Raw genomic sequence first — 16,596 nt, forward strand, 5'->3', positions numbered from 1 at the left:
GTAGCCCAGGCTGGTCTTGAACTCATAATGATCCTCCTGCCTCAGCCTCCCAAGTGCTGGGATTACAGACATGAGCCATCACGCCCAGCACAGTTACTCATTTTTGACTCTAGAACATTCTTTCTGTTTCCACACTGATAAGTCCTGCCTCCATTTTGTTTCCTTTTGCTTCCTTTTTCATCTCTACAATTTGAAAGTCAGTTGCTCTTTGGTGAAAAATATGTACCTGTGGCCCTTTGGAGTGGGTTGTGCAGACTCCCTGTTTGGAACGTGGAATCCCAGAGGTCTTCTGCCTTATTTCTTTGGGCACCACACCCTGTGCATTTTACTCAGGACAACAAAACTGTGCCACTCTGTCTCTTTCTCCTCCTGGTTGTCACCGGATATGTGTGTGTGTCAGAATACTGGTAGCTGGAGCATACACACACATACACACATACACATAGTCACCTGGCAGCCTCTTTCCCAGTGGTGGGCACAGCTCAGGTAAGCGGGATAAAGTGGCGGGGGTGACTACTGGTGTCACTGGATGCTTCTGTGGATGCACCGTCCACACTTCTCTCTCTGGTGGAGAAACTACTGACCCTGCAAATGAAAACTGTCTTTATCTTGGCTGAGGCAAATGCCCGCAGTCTAATCAGTGGTCTTTAGAGGGCTTTTTTTAGTTACTTTTTTTTTCTTTTCATGGTCCTGAGGTTTGAATCCAAGACCTTTGTACCAAGATGTATTTTATTTTGTGACAGAGTTTCACCAAGTTGCCAGGTTGCCCAAGCTGGGCTCAAACTTTTGATCCTCCTGCCTCACTCTCCCAGAATGCTGGGATTTCAGGCATATGTAACACACCCACTTCATAGTTTTGTGATCTTGCATGGCCAAAATTATTTTTGGAATACTCCAGAATATACTTTAATATATTAAAAAGTTATATGCTTGTACTAATAATTATATACTTTAGAAAATGCATAAAAGGTAAGTATAGCAATGTATAAATCTAACTGTAAAGATAAAAATAAATGAGGGCCAAGTTTGGCGGTGCATGCCTGTAAACCCAGCATTCAAGAGGCTGAGGCAGAAGGATGGCCACAAGTTCAAGACCAGCCTGGATTATACAGTGAATTCAAGACCAGTTTGAACTATATATAAAGACCCATATGCCTCAATCAGTCTATCAATCTGTAAATATATAAGAATGAAAGGAAAAATAAAAATTCATAGTATATAAAGGTTCATACATGTAAGTATAAAATGTAATATAAGATGTAGTTAAATACACAGAAACTTTTTTGAAGACTCTAGATCTCGTTAATAGTAAATACTTATAAAAAATATTTCTGGGGGATTGAAATCAGTGACTTTCTCAATCTGAATGACAAATGCCTAATCTCTAGGATCAGAAATGTATTTGCTGAGGAAAGTGGAGCACTCCTATGATCCCAGCACTTGGGCTGCTGGTGGGAGGACTGCTGAAGTTCAAGGCTTGTCTGGGCCACATAGTGAGCTGAGACCAACCTGAATTGTATAGCAAGATCTTGTCTCAAAGTAACAAAACAAATTAAAAAAGAACACCCCCCCCCCCAATGTGATACTAGCTATATGTCCAAACACACACCTATGATCCTATCTGCTGCAGGAGTATCACCAATTTATAGCCAGCCTGGGCTGCGTACCAAGATCTTGTCTGAAAAACAAAGTATCAGTTTAGGAAAACATGAGTTCATAAGATGTGTAGTCATTCTTTGGTTCCCAAACATCATTTGCAGTATGTATACAACTTAATTGTTCCATCTAGTTTGTGATGCCATGCTCAGATACCCAGAGAGCTAAAGTCATGGTAGGATAATTGAGCCCAGGAATTTGAGATTAGCCTGGGATAATTTGAGACTAGCAAAATCCTGTTTCAAAAAAAGGCCGTTATTTAGATTGCCTGGGGTGTAGGTCAGTGGTAGAGCCAGTGTTCAGCATGCATGAGGCCCTGGGTTGAATCCCCACCAAAGAATTATGACTGGTGAATCTCAGAACTTCCAGAAGTTTGAAAGCTTCTAGTTACAGTTGCAGTAAAATTTTCATGACCTTTAAAAATGTGCTGCCATTGCCAGGTGTGGAGGCACAAGCCTGGAATTCTAGCACTAGGGAGGCTGAGGCAAGTGGATCATCAGTTTAAGTAAGAACCCCAAAATAAATTTAAAAAGTAGCCAAGTGAGGTGGCACATGACTGTAATTATACCTACTGTGGAGAAAAAGATCAGAGTTTCACAAATGTGACCCTAGTCTAGGCAACTTGACAGTTGAGATCTTGTGTCCAAAGCAAAAAATGAAAAAACATTTTTTCTTTTTTAATTTTTTTTTTGTCTTTTTCATTTTTATCGGTACCAGGCATCGAGCTCACGACTGCCTGCTTGCAAGGCAGGCGCTTATGCCACTGAGCTAAATCCTCAACCCCCAAGAAGATTTTTTTTTTTTTTTTTTTGGAGACAAGGTCTTGCTATGCACTTCAGGCTGGCCTTAGACTCACTGTGTTGCCCAGGCTAGGCTCTAAGTTGAGGCAATCCTTTTGCCTCAGCCTCCTAAGTGCTGGGAATGCAGGCTTGTGCAACTGTGCGTTGTTGAAAGTAGATAATTTTTAAAAGAACTCAGCAAGTAGTTCAGGTTGAAAGTCCTGGGTTCAGTCCACCCCACCCCCCCAAAGAAAGAAAGAAAGAAAAAGAGGGAAAAAAGAAACAAAAACCTAAAAAGAGGAAGTTGACCAAAATTCATAAAAAAATTATCAAGAAAACTATTTGAAAGATGGATTTATATTCACTCTTATAAATAAGTTGTGTATATTGAAATCTTAACTAAATGAATAGCAAATACACACAATAGATAAACAAATTTACGTGCACAAGTTTTTAGCCATCTGACAAGTTGGAAGCCAGTGCCGTAAACTAGAGAACACATTTTGCCGGTTGAACCCCATCTCAGGGCCAGAGCCCACAGTTCCGTGGTGCCATGATTTACTGACTCTGCTGTCCCATGAACAGTGCTGGGGAAATTTTGCTCCACATTTCAAGCCCATCCTGGTTTCATCCTTGTCCATTTGGGTGGAGTATATCATGCTGTGAGTCCCTCACGCTCTCCACCTCGCACTTTCCTTGGACCTCTTGCCCTGGACTCTGACATCTCTCTCTTCCTTCCCGTCCTCTCCTCACCTTGTGCCCACCTCCTGCAGACAGCGGGAAGCTTCCCTTCATGGCCATGCTGCGGAACCTGCGCAACCTGCTGCGGGTGGGAATCAGCGCTGCCCACCACGAGCTCATCCTCCAGCGGCTCCAGCACGCGGTATGCAGTGAGCCCCTTAGAGTGAGCCTGCTGCCAAAGAAGTGGGGCTGCTTCTGTCACTTCCTTTCTGTTTTGAGGTGGAGTCTCTCTACAGAGCTCAGCTGGCCTTGAAGGGGCCTCAGCCTCCCAAGTGCTGGGATTCCAGGCATGCACCACCTCGCCTGGCTCCTTAGTGTTCTTTACCTCTTCTGTGCTCTAAGATGCTGAGTTTTGTTTCCTTCTTCATTCTGTGGATCTCCTCTTCCTCCCCAGTCCCCTTCTTTCCCTTCCCGCAGACCTGAGAGAGTAGTGAGGCTCTTGGTCACAGCCTTAGTAACCCCGAGCTCCCTGGCCCTGTGCTCACGCCCCTCCCTCATGCTGCAGGAGTCGGTGATCCACAGTCGGCAGTTGCCCTTCAGATTTCTTAATGCCCATGATGCCATCAATGACCTGGAAACTCAACTCAGCAATCAAGGTATTATCTCCCATCTTGCAGCTCCCATGACCCCTTCCCCACATGAATGGGTGGCCCTGCTGACTCCTTACTTTTAGCCTCTTGCCTTGCAGATGCAGGGTGTAGACTGGGCAGGGGCCACACTCCTGTCTTCTCTGAGGGTTGGGCTCAGAACCCATCACTGGTGGGATGTGATGAGGGAGCAGAGGATGCCTAACTCCGGTGTGTGTCTGTCACCCCACAGCACTTCCCTTTCCTTCTAACACCAAGCTGCTGAGGCAGATAATGATTAGAAACTCAAAATGTTACAAGAAGTACCCACGGTACCTTTGCACGCTGAGTCGCCGGAAGCTTCGAACAGCAATGATGATCCCTGGGATATATGCACAGCTCAAGCGGGAGAAGCTGAGAGTACACAAGGCCAGGTGTGTGCACATCATCCAGGGCCACACCTGGGTGAGGGAGGTGTGCTGGTGGGGCTCAGGGGTTCCCTGGGGACTCTGAACTATTTTTCCGTGAAGATGTGCCTGTCAGTCCTCCCGTGCTCACACCTGCTTGGCTCTTGTCAAGTGTTGCACAGCCGCTGCTGTCTTTTAATACTGTCCTAGAGATGGTGAAGCCAAAGCTGTGCCTCGGCCTTCCCCTGCTGCTGTGATCATCCTCTCGGTTCCCATGGACTCTCTGTGTATTGTTTCCTGTTCAGTGCTTACGTGCTGTGTCCTCTGGACTCTGCTGATCCATGGTTTTTTCTCTTCCTGTTTGTGTTTCTTTCTATTTCTCTGTTGCTATATTTCTGAACCACTCACCTTATTTCTTTTGACACACATGAAAATCAGTATCACAAACAGAATCATAAAGACAGACACGTGCAGTGTGTTCTGTGAGCTGGATCAGGTGGAAGCTCTGAGTTCTTTCAAGGGCTTCAGCAGATCCTACATCCATTTTCACCCGAGATAAACACAGAACTCATCTAATTTCTCATGCGACCCAGTAATCAGGAATCTTTTTAATCAGTGGCTGAACTCAGAGCCATTTAGGAAGCAAACCCAGAAGCTGGGTGCAGTGGTGCCCACCTGTTCTCCCAGCACTTCACCCTCAGCCTGGACTGCACAGTGAGACTCTGTCTCAAAAACAACAAAGAAACAAACAAAAACAAACCTTGTTAGCTGGACTGAATGATTAGAATTTATCCCATTTCTTTTTTTGACTTCTCATTTTTGAAGATGATTATAAGATGAATGGCAAATACAATGATATTATATTATCCCTCTACATTCTATTCTTCTCTATTAAAAACTGAAGATTTTCTTATATAATCAGAAAGTCATTGGTATAGCTAGCAAAACTGAAATAATTCCTTAGTGTTATCACCTGTTATCTAGTCCATCTTTAAACTTCCCAGTTGTTAAAAAAAATGACATTTCATAGTTTTCCACAAATCAGGATCCAAACAAGGTCTAAATTTTGTATTTAGTTGTTACCTTTCTTCCTTTCTCTTTTCTTTTCTTTCTTTCTTTCTTTTTTTTTTTTTTTGAGAGAGAGACTCTCTATAGGGTTCATGCTGACCTTGAACTCACTGTAGAGACCAGACTGGTCTTAAGAACGCCTGCCTTGGCCTCTGGAGTGCTGGGATTACAGGTGTGTGCCACCACACCCAGTTTTACATTTTTGAAAAGTTTGTTGAATATTTCTTTGTATATAACTGTCTTTATATGAAAGCCAGCTGCAGGAGCCCCAAAATGTCACATATTATCTACTTCATCATGTTTATCTTTTCACTTCTTTTTCTATTTGATATGTGATGAAAACTAACTCTCAATCTCTAATGCAGTGATTTATTTTCTTTTTGTACGAATTTCAAATTCAATCTGGTATAGACTGTTTGACTGAGATTGCCAGACTTTTTGTGTCTCTTGATAAAATACAAGGTCAGAGGTAGGAAGATTACAAGTTCAAAATTAGTCTGGCCAACTTCGTGACATCATATAATGTCATTGTATTTGGCATTTGTTTTATAATCATCTTAGTGAGATCCTGTCTCAAAAAGATAAAGAGAGGTTTAGCTCAGTGGTAGAACACTTTAACAAGCATAGCTGAAATCTTGGGTTCAATATATATGACAAAATATTTGATGGCCCAATACATACTGATGTTAAGATTGATGGATGCTTTTAGGTTGACAGCCTCATCTCTTACTGTGGGTAATGGCTGATTTCTTGAGATCTTTCTTCAACCAGTTACTTTATTAGTAGGTGCAGAATGCCAGTTTTCCATCATTCCCCCATATTTCTTTTCTGGAAAGGTAAAAAGAGCCGTCCTCATCAACCAAAGCTTTTTAGTTATTTGATAACATGATTGCATAGGTAGGGTGGAGTGAAAGTTCTCTTTTTTCATTTCAATTGCAAGTGATTAGAGTAAGGAGTAGTATTTATTCTTTCTTTTTTTAAAAGAGGCATGAGAAAGATTTACCAGATGTAGATATAGGACTCACTCAAGAGCAGAGTGTGGATGTTCAAAGATGTAGTTAAAAAGTTGGTAGCTCTTAGATCTTCCTTCCGGAAGTGAGCATGGGTTAGCGTGCCCAGTGTGGCAGTTGGTTTCCAGGTGATTTTCCCAGTGAGTCCGTCTCCTGCCATGAGACTGCTAAGAGAGGACGCTGCAGAACAGGGCAACAGGAAGCAGCTGTGCAGAGCAGAGGGCCTGAGGAAGGATGGAGCTATGCTTGAGGACAGGTCCAGGGGATGACTCAGTACTTGAGCAGCGAGCTCTGATCCTCCTGTCTGCCTCTTACTGGCAGGCAGAAAAGCCCTGAGTGCTGTGTCTGCCTCTTTTCTGCCCTATAGACAGTGCAACTTCGACACTGAGCTGCTGGCCCGGTATCGACAGGCCCTGGAGGCAGCCGTGAGCCTCTCTGTGAAGCACAACCTGCCACCGCTGCCAGGTCGCACCCACTTGGTCTACCTGACGGATGCTGGTGCAGACCACTTCTGTGCCAAGAGCAACGCACAAGGGGTACAAAGGCAGAATCATCCTGCCAGGGGTCGGGAGGATGTGGGGAAGCCTGAGAAGCGTCCTGACCTCAGCCCTCATTGCCCACAAAGGCACAGATTGAAACGCATAACTTGGATTTACTTCCAAGTATCAGCCCTTAGCTGCCTGGGGAAAATTCCTAGGATGTGGTCTTAATCCTGTTTTGGGGGTATAGTACTAACATTTCACCTTTTAGTACTTAATACATAGTAATGAATTTCTGTTACCAAAAATATATCTCATTTGCATCCATATGTTCCAGTACTGAATTTGGGAAGAGTTTCTGGCTTCTCCTTACTCTTCCTCACAGCTCTTTTTGAGGGCTGCAGAAGCTGATGGCTCCTAACTGCAGATTTTTTCCTCTCTCATTGTCCCAAACCTGGGGAGCTTCTTGGGCTGCAGTGCTGTGTAGAGATGGGAAGATCTGAAATAAAGGAGCTTTCTTTCACCCTGATGCTTACCCTACCAGGCCCCCCTGAACTATGTGCTGCTACTGCTGGGAATGATGGTGGCGCGGGCAGAGCAGGCTGAGGTCGCGCTGTGTGGAAGTGGCATGCTGAAGATTGCCGAGCTGGCAGCGGGGGAAGGGATCCTGCAGACAGCCCTCAGGCTCCAGGCTCAAGTCCAGGTCAGACGCTTGCCCCCACCTCCTACAAACACAGGGCAGACACAGGCCTGGCAGCAACCCAGACAGTGATGGCATGAACGTACAGGGTGTGGGAGACTCTTCAAACAGACCTTGACCTTTCTTATTGATTGATTGGATCGTCTCATTGCTGAAGTAAATATGTGAGGCAGGACAACTGCAGAAAGAAAACAAGTTTATTTCATACAGAGTTCTGGAGATGTGAGGGCATGGCCCAGGCCTCAGCTTGGCTCAGGTGAGGTCCTCATGGTGGTTGGGGCACATGAGAGGAAGAGATCATCTCCTGAAATGGAAAGCTAGGGAGTGGTTCCTGGGTCAGGCTTGGGCTTTTAGAACAACTCATTCGTGCAAGACCTTGGGGGTCTCATGAGAGCTGCCTGAGTGCCTCTGAGGTGGCTCCCCATGACCTCCCACTAGGCCCCACCTCTTCCTACCAAAGTCAGGTGCCGTTTCCAGCCTCTATGTACCACACAGTGGTCATTAAACTTTAACATGTGAACCCTGGGGACACGCAGACCATATGGGAACTCGACCATGGCTTATCTCGTGTGCAGCCAATCGATGATGTGAGTCTCTTTCCTTCAGGAGTTGGAGGAAGGGGAGGAGCAGCCCCTGGTTACTTTCAAGAAGTACCTGCTGTCTCTGGCTGTCCAGAGGGTCCCTGTGAGTACCTCTCAGTCCAAGTGACTCTCAGCCTTTCTATCCCACTTTCCTCTACACATGGTGCATCTCAGTTTTGACCTTTCAAAAGTGATCTTTCAGTTTGTACAGCTTCTGGATCTCCTTCCCGATGACTACATGCTGGATCTACTGTGGTCTGGGATTTAAGCACCAGCAGTCTGGGAAATCAGTCTTGTTCGACCATGCTTGCTATTTTCCATGGTGTGAATCATCCCATGGCTGATTTCAGCTACCAACATCATATAGCTGAGTGTAGAGTCAGGAAGAAGTGCTCAGTGCCTACCACTGTGTCGCAGTTCCACAATACTGCCAGGGATGTAAATAAGGCCAAGAGCAGCAGTAGGAAAGTACAATAAGATAATTAAGAGTGACAAATATTGAGGATTTATCTATGCATTTATTTATTTTTTGTTTTTGTCAGACAGGATGTCACTATGCAGTGCAGGCTGTCCTTGAACTCAATATGTAGCCCAGGCTGGTCTTGAACTCTCAGTGAAACTCCAGCCTCAGTCTCCTGCGTGCTGGCATTACAGGTGTGTGCTGTCACACCCAGCTCTTCATTTAATTTCAAATTTATACAATTTAATGTATGAAACAGGTGTGTTGGCCGTAGATCAACTGCAGTTAGATCAATGGCGGAGCAATGCGCAAGGCTGAGTTCAGTGCTCGGCACCAAAAAAATAAAATAAATGGTCATGTTCAACAAGCCCACAAAAGTCTTAAAAATGAGATAATCAGCTCCCATGAGCATGAAGGAGCTGGCTGTAGCACACTTCTAGGAGTCTTTCCAGCTGCTCTGTGATGTCCAAATCAGGAAGTCGTACCTTCCTTGATATCTTAGTATTCTCAGCAGAGCCAGTGTCCCACTCCTGTCAGAGTTCTTCCACTCCCCCATCTACAGATGCCTTTTGTGAAGTCCTGAGCTTAACTGTCTCTTTTCTCTGTTCCTCAGTTCACCCCTCCCCTCTTGTCTTACAGATGGACAGGGTGGTCCTGTTTGGTCATGCGATGTGTCAGGAGATGTTGCTTGTAGCTCCACACCTTATCTGGCAGCATGTGAATCCCAAATGTCTCTTTGTTAGTGTCCTCCTAAGGAAAACAGTTGGGTAAGGATAACTGAGCCCATTGCCCAATGTCAGAAGACAGTGGTTCATTTTCTCCTGTTCTTCTGCCGCAGCTTGGGAAATCCCACTTCTCTGGCTCCTCCTGTCTCTCTGCCTTCTTAATTCTCATGCACTTCACGTTCCAGACCTCTCTCTGAAGTCTCGATCCTTGTTCTCCACTCCTGTGTGCAAGTGTGCCGTAACCCTGTCCCAGCGCAGAGCCGTGTGTGTGTGTGTGTGTGTGTGTGTGTGTGTATCCAGTGCTGGGAACAGATGCTTGTACACCGTGGGCGTGTGGTTTACCACTGAGCTACAGCTTAGCCACACAACCTTGTTAAAATTGAGGTTTGGGAGTTGGGTTGTCCACCTCGAGCAGTGAGGGCAGAGACACTGTCCCAGGCATTGATTGTGGTGCTCAGAGACTGCTCTCCTTTCTCAGATTTACAAGTTCAAATCCCAATGAGGTGACGCTCTCAGGCTGCACGGACGGGATACTGAAGTAAGTAGAAAACAGACACTGGAGGGGATGGACAGCCTTCCTTAGAATGTCTGTGAGAGACTACCTGTGCTCCTTACTCCATTTATATCTTTTTTAAAATTTTATTTTGGTACCAGGGATTGACCTCACGACTGCATGCTTGCAAAGCAGGACTTATGCCTCTGAGTTAAATCCCCAGCCCCTCCATTTACATCTTTTTAGAAGCAAAGTAACGGTAATCCTGTAAGGATTAACTAGTCCTAGCAGCAACACAGTGTTATAGGGTCTAGGGGCTTGCTGTTTTACTGGTCCACCATCCTCTACAGCATGTAGTGCATGGTTCGGGCTGGCTGTGCCCAGCCAGGTTTATAGGAGATCCTGGAATAGAGAGGAACAGGGACATGGGAGAGTTCAGTGTTGGCTTTTAAGGAAACAACTCAAAAGTTAGTCACCGCCCTCTGTGGCCTCTGTTTAATTCTTGATCCGAAGAAAATCCCATCTGTTTATGCTGAATTGTAGAAATATTTTTACTTTGTCTGTTTCTCTAATTTTAAGCACTTTTTAAAAAACATGACACCAAATATTGAACCCATGGCTTTCACACTGAATTACATTTAAGCTTTTTCAATTTTTTAATTTGAGACAAGGCCTTATTAAATCACTAAATTGCTCAGATTTGGTTTGATCTTGTCATCCTACTACATTACCTTCGCAGGGTGCTGGGACCACAGTCCTGCACCACCTCAGCCCCGGGCTTTTGCCATTCTCTCCCTGGGGGCTTTCACACTGCTTGGAGGACCTACAGCCCAGCTGGGGCTGGTTTGATCTCCACGTCTTAGCCCAGTCCAGTTTTCCCTGGTCCAACAGAAATCTTCATGATTGCAATGTACAGTTGGAGGCCACAGAGCAGGGTTTCTGTGCTCTCCTTTCACTCCTGTGGTTCTGTGCTGTCATTTATTTAAACTATGCCTGCTTATAGCTTTTCTCCCTGTCCTTGGAAGACCTTTCTGATGCTGACATCTATTAATTTCTTCTGATTTATTTTGTTCCTAGGTTCATTGCAGAGCGTGGGGCCTCCCGTCTTCTGGAGCACGTGGGCCAGATGGACAGAATATTCAAGATACCTCCACCCTTGGGAAAGACGCAGGTCCCGACTCTCCGGCCACTGGAGGAGGACGCCCCCAGCCGCTTGGCTCCTCTGTCGCAGCCTGGGTCAGTCTGTGTCTCCGTGTCTGGAGAATCCCTCTGCTGTGTCCACTGAGACAGCAGTGTCCTAGTGACTCAGATGTGCCCGTCCCTCCGCAGGCAGGGGCTCCTGTGGCACTGGAAAAGTCCTGCTGCGGACTCGCAGCTTTGTCTGCTGGGGAGAGGATGGCGAAACTGCGAGGGAAGCAGCAGGTGCCGTGACCGCAGAGCCAGCGTTTAGGCAAAGCGCTCAGGAGCGCAGCCTCTGGGGTTTTCATCTCGACTTTGCCAAACGGTTCTTGATCTTTGGGCCAAATGCTTAATTTCTTAAAACTATAATTTTGTTTTTGGTGTGCAGTACTGGAAATTGGACCCAGAAACACACATGCTAGGCTAGAGCTCTGCCACTGAACCGTACCCTCAGTCTCCATATTGTTTGATTAATTAGGTTTATTGGTACATTTTAGGTGTACATAATGATCACATTCATTATGGGGAATCTGCCTGCACGATATAATTTGTTTTTTCCCCCTATTCTCCTACCCTACCTTTACCCTCTTCACCTCTTTATAAAAGCTTAGTTTCCATTTTTCCTTGTATTCTCATCATTTTCTCCTTTTTTCTTCCCTCTTTATCTCCATCCCTAGTTCCCCTTTTCGTTTGAATATTTTATTCCTAATCTCACAATGTCTGTTATACATTTTGATCTTTATTTGTACTTTCGTTGTCTCACATCAGAGAATAACGCAATATTTATACATATATGTCTGATTTATTTCACTAAAGAGAATGACTTCACCATGCATCCATTTAGTTAGAAATGTCTCAAGATTATTCTTTATGGTAGAGTAATACCCTATTGTATTAAAACACACACATGCACACACACATACACGCACACACACACACACACACACACACACACACACACATCTCTGTTCATCCATCCATCAATGGGCATTTGGGCTGTTTCCAAGATTTAGTTATTACAAACTATCAATATAAGCATGAGTGCACATGTATTGCTGTAGTATGATTCTTTTAATTCTTTTGGGAAGATACCAAAAAGAGGAATAGCTGGGCCAAATGAAACCTCTAATCCTAGTTTTTTGATGAATCTATACTGATTTCCATAGTCGGTGCACTGGTCTACACTCCCACCAATAGTGCAAGGTGATATTTTAGCATTGTTTTAATTTGCATTTCTCAAATGACCAGTGATGTTGAGCATCTTTTCATATATTTATTTGCTATTTCTCCCTCTTCAGCTGAGAAGTGTTAATTGATTTCAGATGCCCATTTTTGGATTGGGTGTTTAAATTTGGAAGGTCTGATTTTTTTAGTTCTTTATATGTTGTAGATAGTAGTCTTTTGTCTAAGCAAAAATGTTTTCGCACATATTCCTTTCACTCTATTGGTGGTTTCTTTTGCTGTGCAAAAGCTTTTTCATAAAATAAAATCCCAACTGTTGATTCTTTGTGGTAGTTCCTGTGTGACTGGGCTTTTGTACACAAAGTCTTTGCCTGTACCAATGTCTTTAAGAGTTCTACTTTTTCTACCTTCTAGCATATTCAGTGTTCCTATTTTAATATTTAGATTGTTGATCCATTTCAATTTTAGTTTCTTGCATGGTGAGAGGTATGGGTTTAGTTGGTCTTCAGTGTGTATAAAACCAGTATTTCTAGCACCATTTATTAAAAAGGATATTTTTCTTCCAATGAATAGGTTTGGCACCATTGTCAAAGATAAGGTGGCTCAGTATATCTGCAGTTGTTTCTACATCTTCTTATCTGTTCCATTAATCCTTACGACTACTGTTTGTTTGTTTGTTTTTGCCAGTATCATGCTGTTTTTATCACAGTAACTTTGTGGTATAATTTCAATTCAAGGATTGTGATTTCTTCTGCCTTGCATATGTTGAAACATCCCTGCATGCCTGAGATGAATCCGCCTTGGTCACGGTGTATACCCTTAAGCTTTTGCTGCACTCTATTTGCCAGTATCTTATTGAGGGTTTTTGTGTCTGTGTTCACTAGGGAGATAAGCGTATAGTTCTTTTTCTTGTTTGTGTCCCTTTCTTATTTTGGCATCAGGGAAAGGCATTATTCCAGGAATGAATTAGGAGTTTGGGTTCTTTTTAAGTTTTATGAAAGAGTTTGACAAGTAGTGGTATTTGTTCTCCTATAAATTTCTTGTAGATTTCAACAGTGAATGTGTCAGGACCAGAGCTTATCTTTGTTGGCAGGTTTTAACTGCATCTTCAAGACAGGGAATTTAGCTCAGTGGCACAGACACCTGCCTGGCAAATGCAAGGTTTTGAGTTCGATCCCCAGTACCAAAAAAAAGTTAAAATAATTACATCTTCAAGTTCACTGAGTGAGATTGGTATATTTAGAATTTTTATCTTCTTGATTCAGCTTTTGGAATTCCTGTGCATCTAGGAATCTGTCTATTTCTTGTGTTTTTCATCTGACTGGAATACAAGTTCTCAAAGTAGATATGGATGATCTTCTTAATTTCAGCAGGATCTGTTGTGATCTCTCTTTTGTCATTCTGAATTGCATGAATTTCAGTTGTTTCTTTCCTTTTCTTGGTAAGGGTGGCTAAGCGTTTGTTGATTTTACTTAATCTTTCCAACAGTCAGCTCTTCCGTTGTTTTATTGTTTTCATAGACTCCATTACATTAACTTCTGTTCTGAACTTAATAATTTCTTCCCTGGTATGAGCTTTTGGCTTGACTTGTTCTTGTTTTTCTAAAATTTTCTTTTCTTTCTCTTTTTTTTTTAATTTGTTTTTTGAGATAGAGTCTTCCTAAATTGTCTGGCCTGGCCTCAAACTCACAATCCTGCTGCTACCTCGTCAGGCTGGGATTTCAGGCTGCACCACCAAGGCTGGAAAAGCTGTAGTTACTTGATTGGTAGGCTGGGGATAGTAAGAGTGTGCAGCTTACGGGGTTGTGAAGAAATAGTACATGACTGGTAATGATTGGCTGAAAAGCAGGGGTGCAGGAGAGATGGCAATTGGGGCTTAGATTCCACAGCTGTGCAGATGAGGCCTCAGCAGTGTCCCCATGACACCCTCTGCTGTGTCTGTGGGTTTGAGTTGGGGCTTCATCGGTGGACTGTCCTGGCCCTCCTTTTACCCCCAGCTGGCGCAGCATCCGGCTGTTCATTTCCTCCACCTTCCGGGACATGCATGGGGAGCGGGACCTGCTGCTGAGGTCCGTGTTGCCAGCACTGCAGGCCCGAGCTGCCTCTCACCGCATCAGCCTCCATGGTATCGACCTGCGCTGGGGCATCACCGAGGAGGAGACCCGCAAGAACAGGTGCAGACAGGGAGGGGAGTCTTGGTCAGGGAAGAGGGGTTTCAGGGTAAAACCCTCTGATAGATGAGGATAGAGGCAGGGAGTTGGTACCAACATGACCAGCAGCCTTCACCCCCTTTGCTGTGTGAGCCAGGCCCTGTCACTGTGGTTCTGTGCCTGTATTCCCTGGCCCAGAGCCTCGGTGACTCTCCATGTTCCTGTCATCATGCCTACAGACAGCTGGAAGTGTGCCTTGGGGAGGTGGAGAACTCACAGCTATTTGTGGGGATTCTGGGCTCCCGCTATGGCTACGTTCCCCCCAACTACAGCCTTCCTGACCATCCTCACTTCCGCTGGGTAAGGCAGCTGAGCTTGCGGGAGTGGTGGGGAAGACCTGGGGAGAGGAAAGGCCACAGTGTGTCAGGAGCCTGGGACTCTGCACAGGCCTGCCTCCGAGACCTGAAGTGCATGCAGGCAGAGCATCTGCAAGTGACCACGTTTCTGTCAGGAGGCTCATTCAGGACGAGGTCTGGGGAGGTTTTGCCCTCAGACAGGTCTGACTTCTAATCTCCCTTCTGTTGTTTGTAAGTGTAGTGGGCAGCAGCTTCACAATACTTATCCCCTGTCTCCGCACACAGTGAAGAGAGGCAAGAACATCTATTTTCATGGCCATGATAAAAATTAAAAATCTGCTTGAAGAATTCACAGTACATGTCAGGCATTCAGGAAATGTTAGCTGTTTCTACTTCGGAGCTTGAACTTCAGAGGAAGGGAGGGACTCTGCCGAGATGAGGGAGCACCGAGGCCGTGGGGGTCTGGAGGGCAGGCGAGTAGGAGTTGGTACTGAACCTGCCTGCTCTGGCCTTTCCCTGCAGGCCCAGCAGTACCCACCAGGCCGCTCCATGACAGAGATGGAGGTGATGCAGTTCCTGAACCGGGACCAAGGCCTGCAGCCCTCTGCCCAGGCTCTCATCTACCTCCGGGATTCCAGTTTCCTCAGGTGCCTTCCAGGGCTCCCTCTCCAGTAGGACAGGCAGGCTCAAGGGTGGCACTGAGCATGGGAGAGGTGAGCTAAGAGCTCTGAGAGAGAAGCAGGACCCAGGGCTCCTGCCCTACAGCACATGTCACCCAGGGGCTGAAGTCAGGTCTCTCCTTGGGGTTCAGGAGGTCCCAGCCCTATGTGATGGTTGGTGGAGGGAGGCTGGGGTGTCATTCTTGTCTCATTCTTGGGTGTCTGTGGTGGTCAGCTCTGTGCCAGAGAACTGGAGAGCTGACTTTGCTGCTGAGTCAGAAGAGGCCACCCAGCGGATGTCCGAACTGAAGAGTTACCTCAGCAGACAGAAAAGGGTCACCTGTCGTAGGTGAGCTTGGGGAGGTGGGCAGCTCCAGGTACAGATGGGGTGGTGCCGGGAGCCAGGCCTGCTCTGACTCTGGTGTGTGTGCTTTACCTGCAGATACTCCTGTGAATGGGGGGGCGTAGCCGCTGGCCGGCCCTACACTGGGGGACTAGAGGAGTTTGGGCAGCTGGTTCTCCAGGATGTGTGGAGCATGATCCAGAAGCTCTACCTACAGGTGAGCAGAAGTCCTGATAGCAACGAGAATGGAGAGGGAAACGTGGAGATTCCTGGGTAGAGATTCTGGAAGTCACAGCAAGGAAAGCTGAGCAGTCCCTGCCCCGTGTATCCTCAGCCTGGGGCTGAGCTGCAGCAGCCAGCGTCCATCTCGGAGGATGACGTGGTGCAGGCCACCTTTCAGGAGCTATGGAGCCCATCAAGTCCTGCCCGGCCGAAGCTGCTTCGTGACACAGTGAGGCAGCTGATGCTGCCCCGTGGGACGCTGAGCCTGGTGACAGGGCAGTCAGGACAGGGCAAGACCACCTTCCTGGTAGGAGGCCCATGGTCTGTGCACTAGGAGGTGGGCAGTGCTGAATATCTAATCTATGGGGTGGAGCTTGTTCAGATAATAAAATGTGACTAGGCTTTTGTTCCTGTCCCATGCAGGCATCCCTCGTGTCTGCTCTGCAGGCTCCTGATGGAGTCAAAGTGGCACCCACAGTCTTCTTCCACTTCTCAGGGGCCCGCCCTGACCAGGCTCTTGCCCTCAACCTGCTCCGGCGCCTGTGTACCCATCTGCATGGAAAACTGCACAAAGCCAGTGCCCTCCCCAGCTCATACCGGTGGGTGTGTCCCCTGTCCTCAGCTGCAGTTGCTGCAGCTCCTCATCGGCCTGATCCCAACTGCCTTCCCCGCACAGCCGCCTGGTGTGGGAGCTCCAGCACAAGCTGCTACCCGAATGCGCTGAGACCCTGCAGCCTGGCCAGACCCTGGTCCTGATCATCGACGGGGCTGACAAGTTGGTGAATGAGAATGGGCAGCTGATGTCGGATTGGATCCCAAAGTCCCTTCCCCGGGTGAGTGT

The 16,596-nt window shown here is 46.1% G+C and overlaps 1 protein-coding gene across 5 annotated transcripts in view; it reads left to right on the forward strand.

Annotated features, from left to right (window-relative positions):
- LOC100722557 (telomerase protein component 1) overlaps window positions 1-16,596 on the forward strand; it is a 53,075-nt gene that overhangs the window by 20,774 nt on the left and 15,705 nt on the right. For all 5 annotated transcript variants that reach the window (XR_010043400.1, XM_013157648.2, XM_063236940.1 and 2 more), the window contains 17 exons: window positions 3,209-3,318; window positions 3,682-3,772; window positions 3,996-4,176; window positions 6,595-6,763; window positions 7,251-7,409; window positions 8,013-8,090; window positions 9,087-9,214; window positions 9,651-9,710; window positions 10,743-10,901; window positions 14,023-14,199; window positions 14,415-14,535; window positions 15,054-15,178; window positions 15,426-15,539; window positions 15,633-15,750; window positions 15,868-16,062; window positions 16,179-16,354; window positions 16,432-16,588. Coding sequence is in view for 4 of the 5 variants with exons in the window: in XM_013157648.2 (XP_013013102.1) it covers window positions 3,209-3,318; window positions 3,682-3,772; window positions 3,996-4,176; window positions 6,595-6,763; window positions 7,251-7,409; window positions 8,013-8,090; window positions 9,087-9,214; window positions 9,651-9,710; window positions 10,743-10,901; window positions 14,023-14,199; window positions 14,415-14,535; window positions 15,054-15,178; window positions 15,426-15,539; window positions 15,633-15,750; window positions 15,868-16,062; window positions 16,179-16,354; window positions 16,432-16,588 (2,318 nt within the window). In the remaining variant the exon portion in view is untranslated. The remainder of the gene's footprint in view (window positions 1-3,208; window positions 3,319-3,681; window positions 3,773-3,995; window positions 4,177-6,594; window positions 6,764-7,250; window positions 7,410-8,012; window positions 8,091-9,086; window positions 9,215-9,650; window positions 9,711-10,742; window positions 10,902-14,022; window positions 14,200-14,414; window positions 14,536-15,053; window positions 15,179-15,425; window positions 15,540-15,632; window positions 15,751-15,867; window positions 16,063-16,178; window positions 16,355-16,431; window positions 16,589-16,596) is intronic.

This window comes from Cavia porcellus, unplaced genomic scaffold (assembly GCF_034190915.1).
Source record: "Cavia porcellus strain 051 isolate PalLab524CR breed Dunkin Hartley unplaced genomic scaffold, mCavPor4.1 scaffold_26, whole genome shotgun sequence".
NCBI classification, from domain to species: Eukaryota; Metazoa; Chordata; class Mammalia; order Rodentia; family Caviidae; genus Cavia; species Cavia porcellus.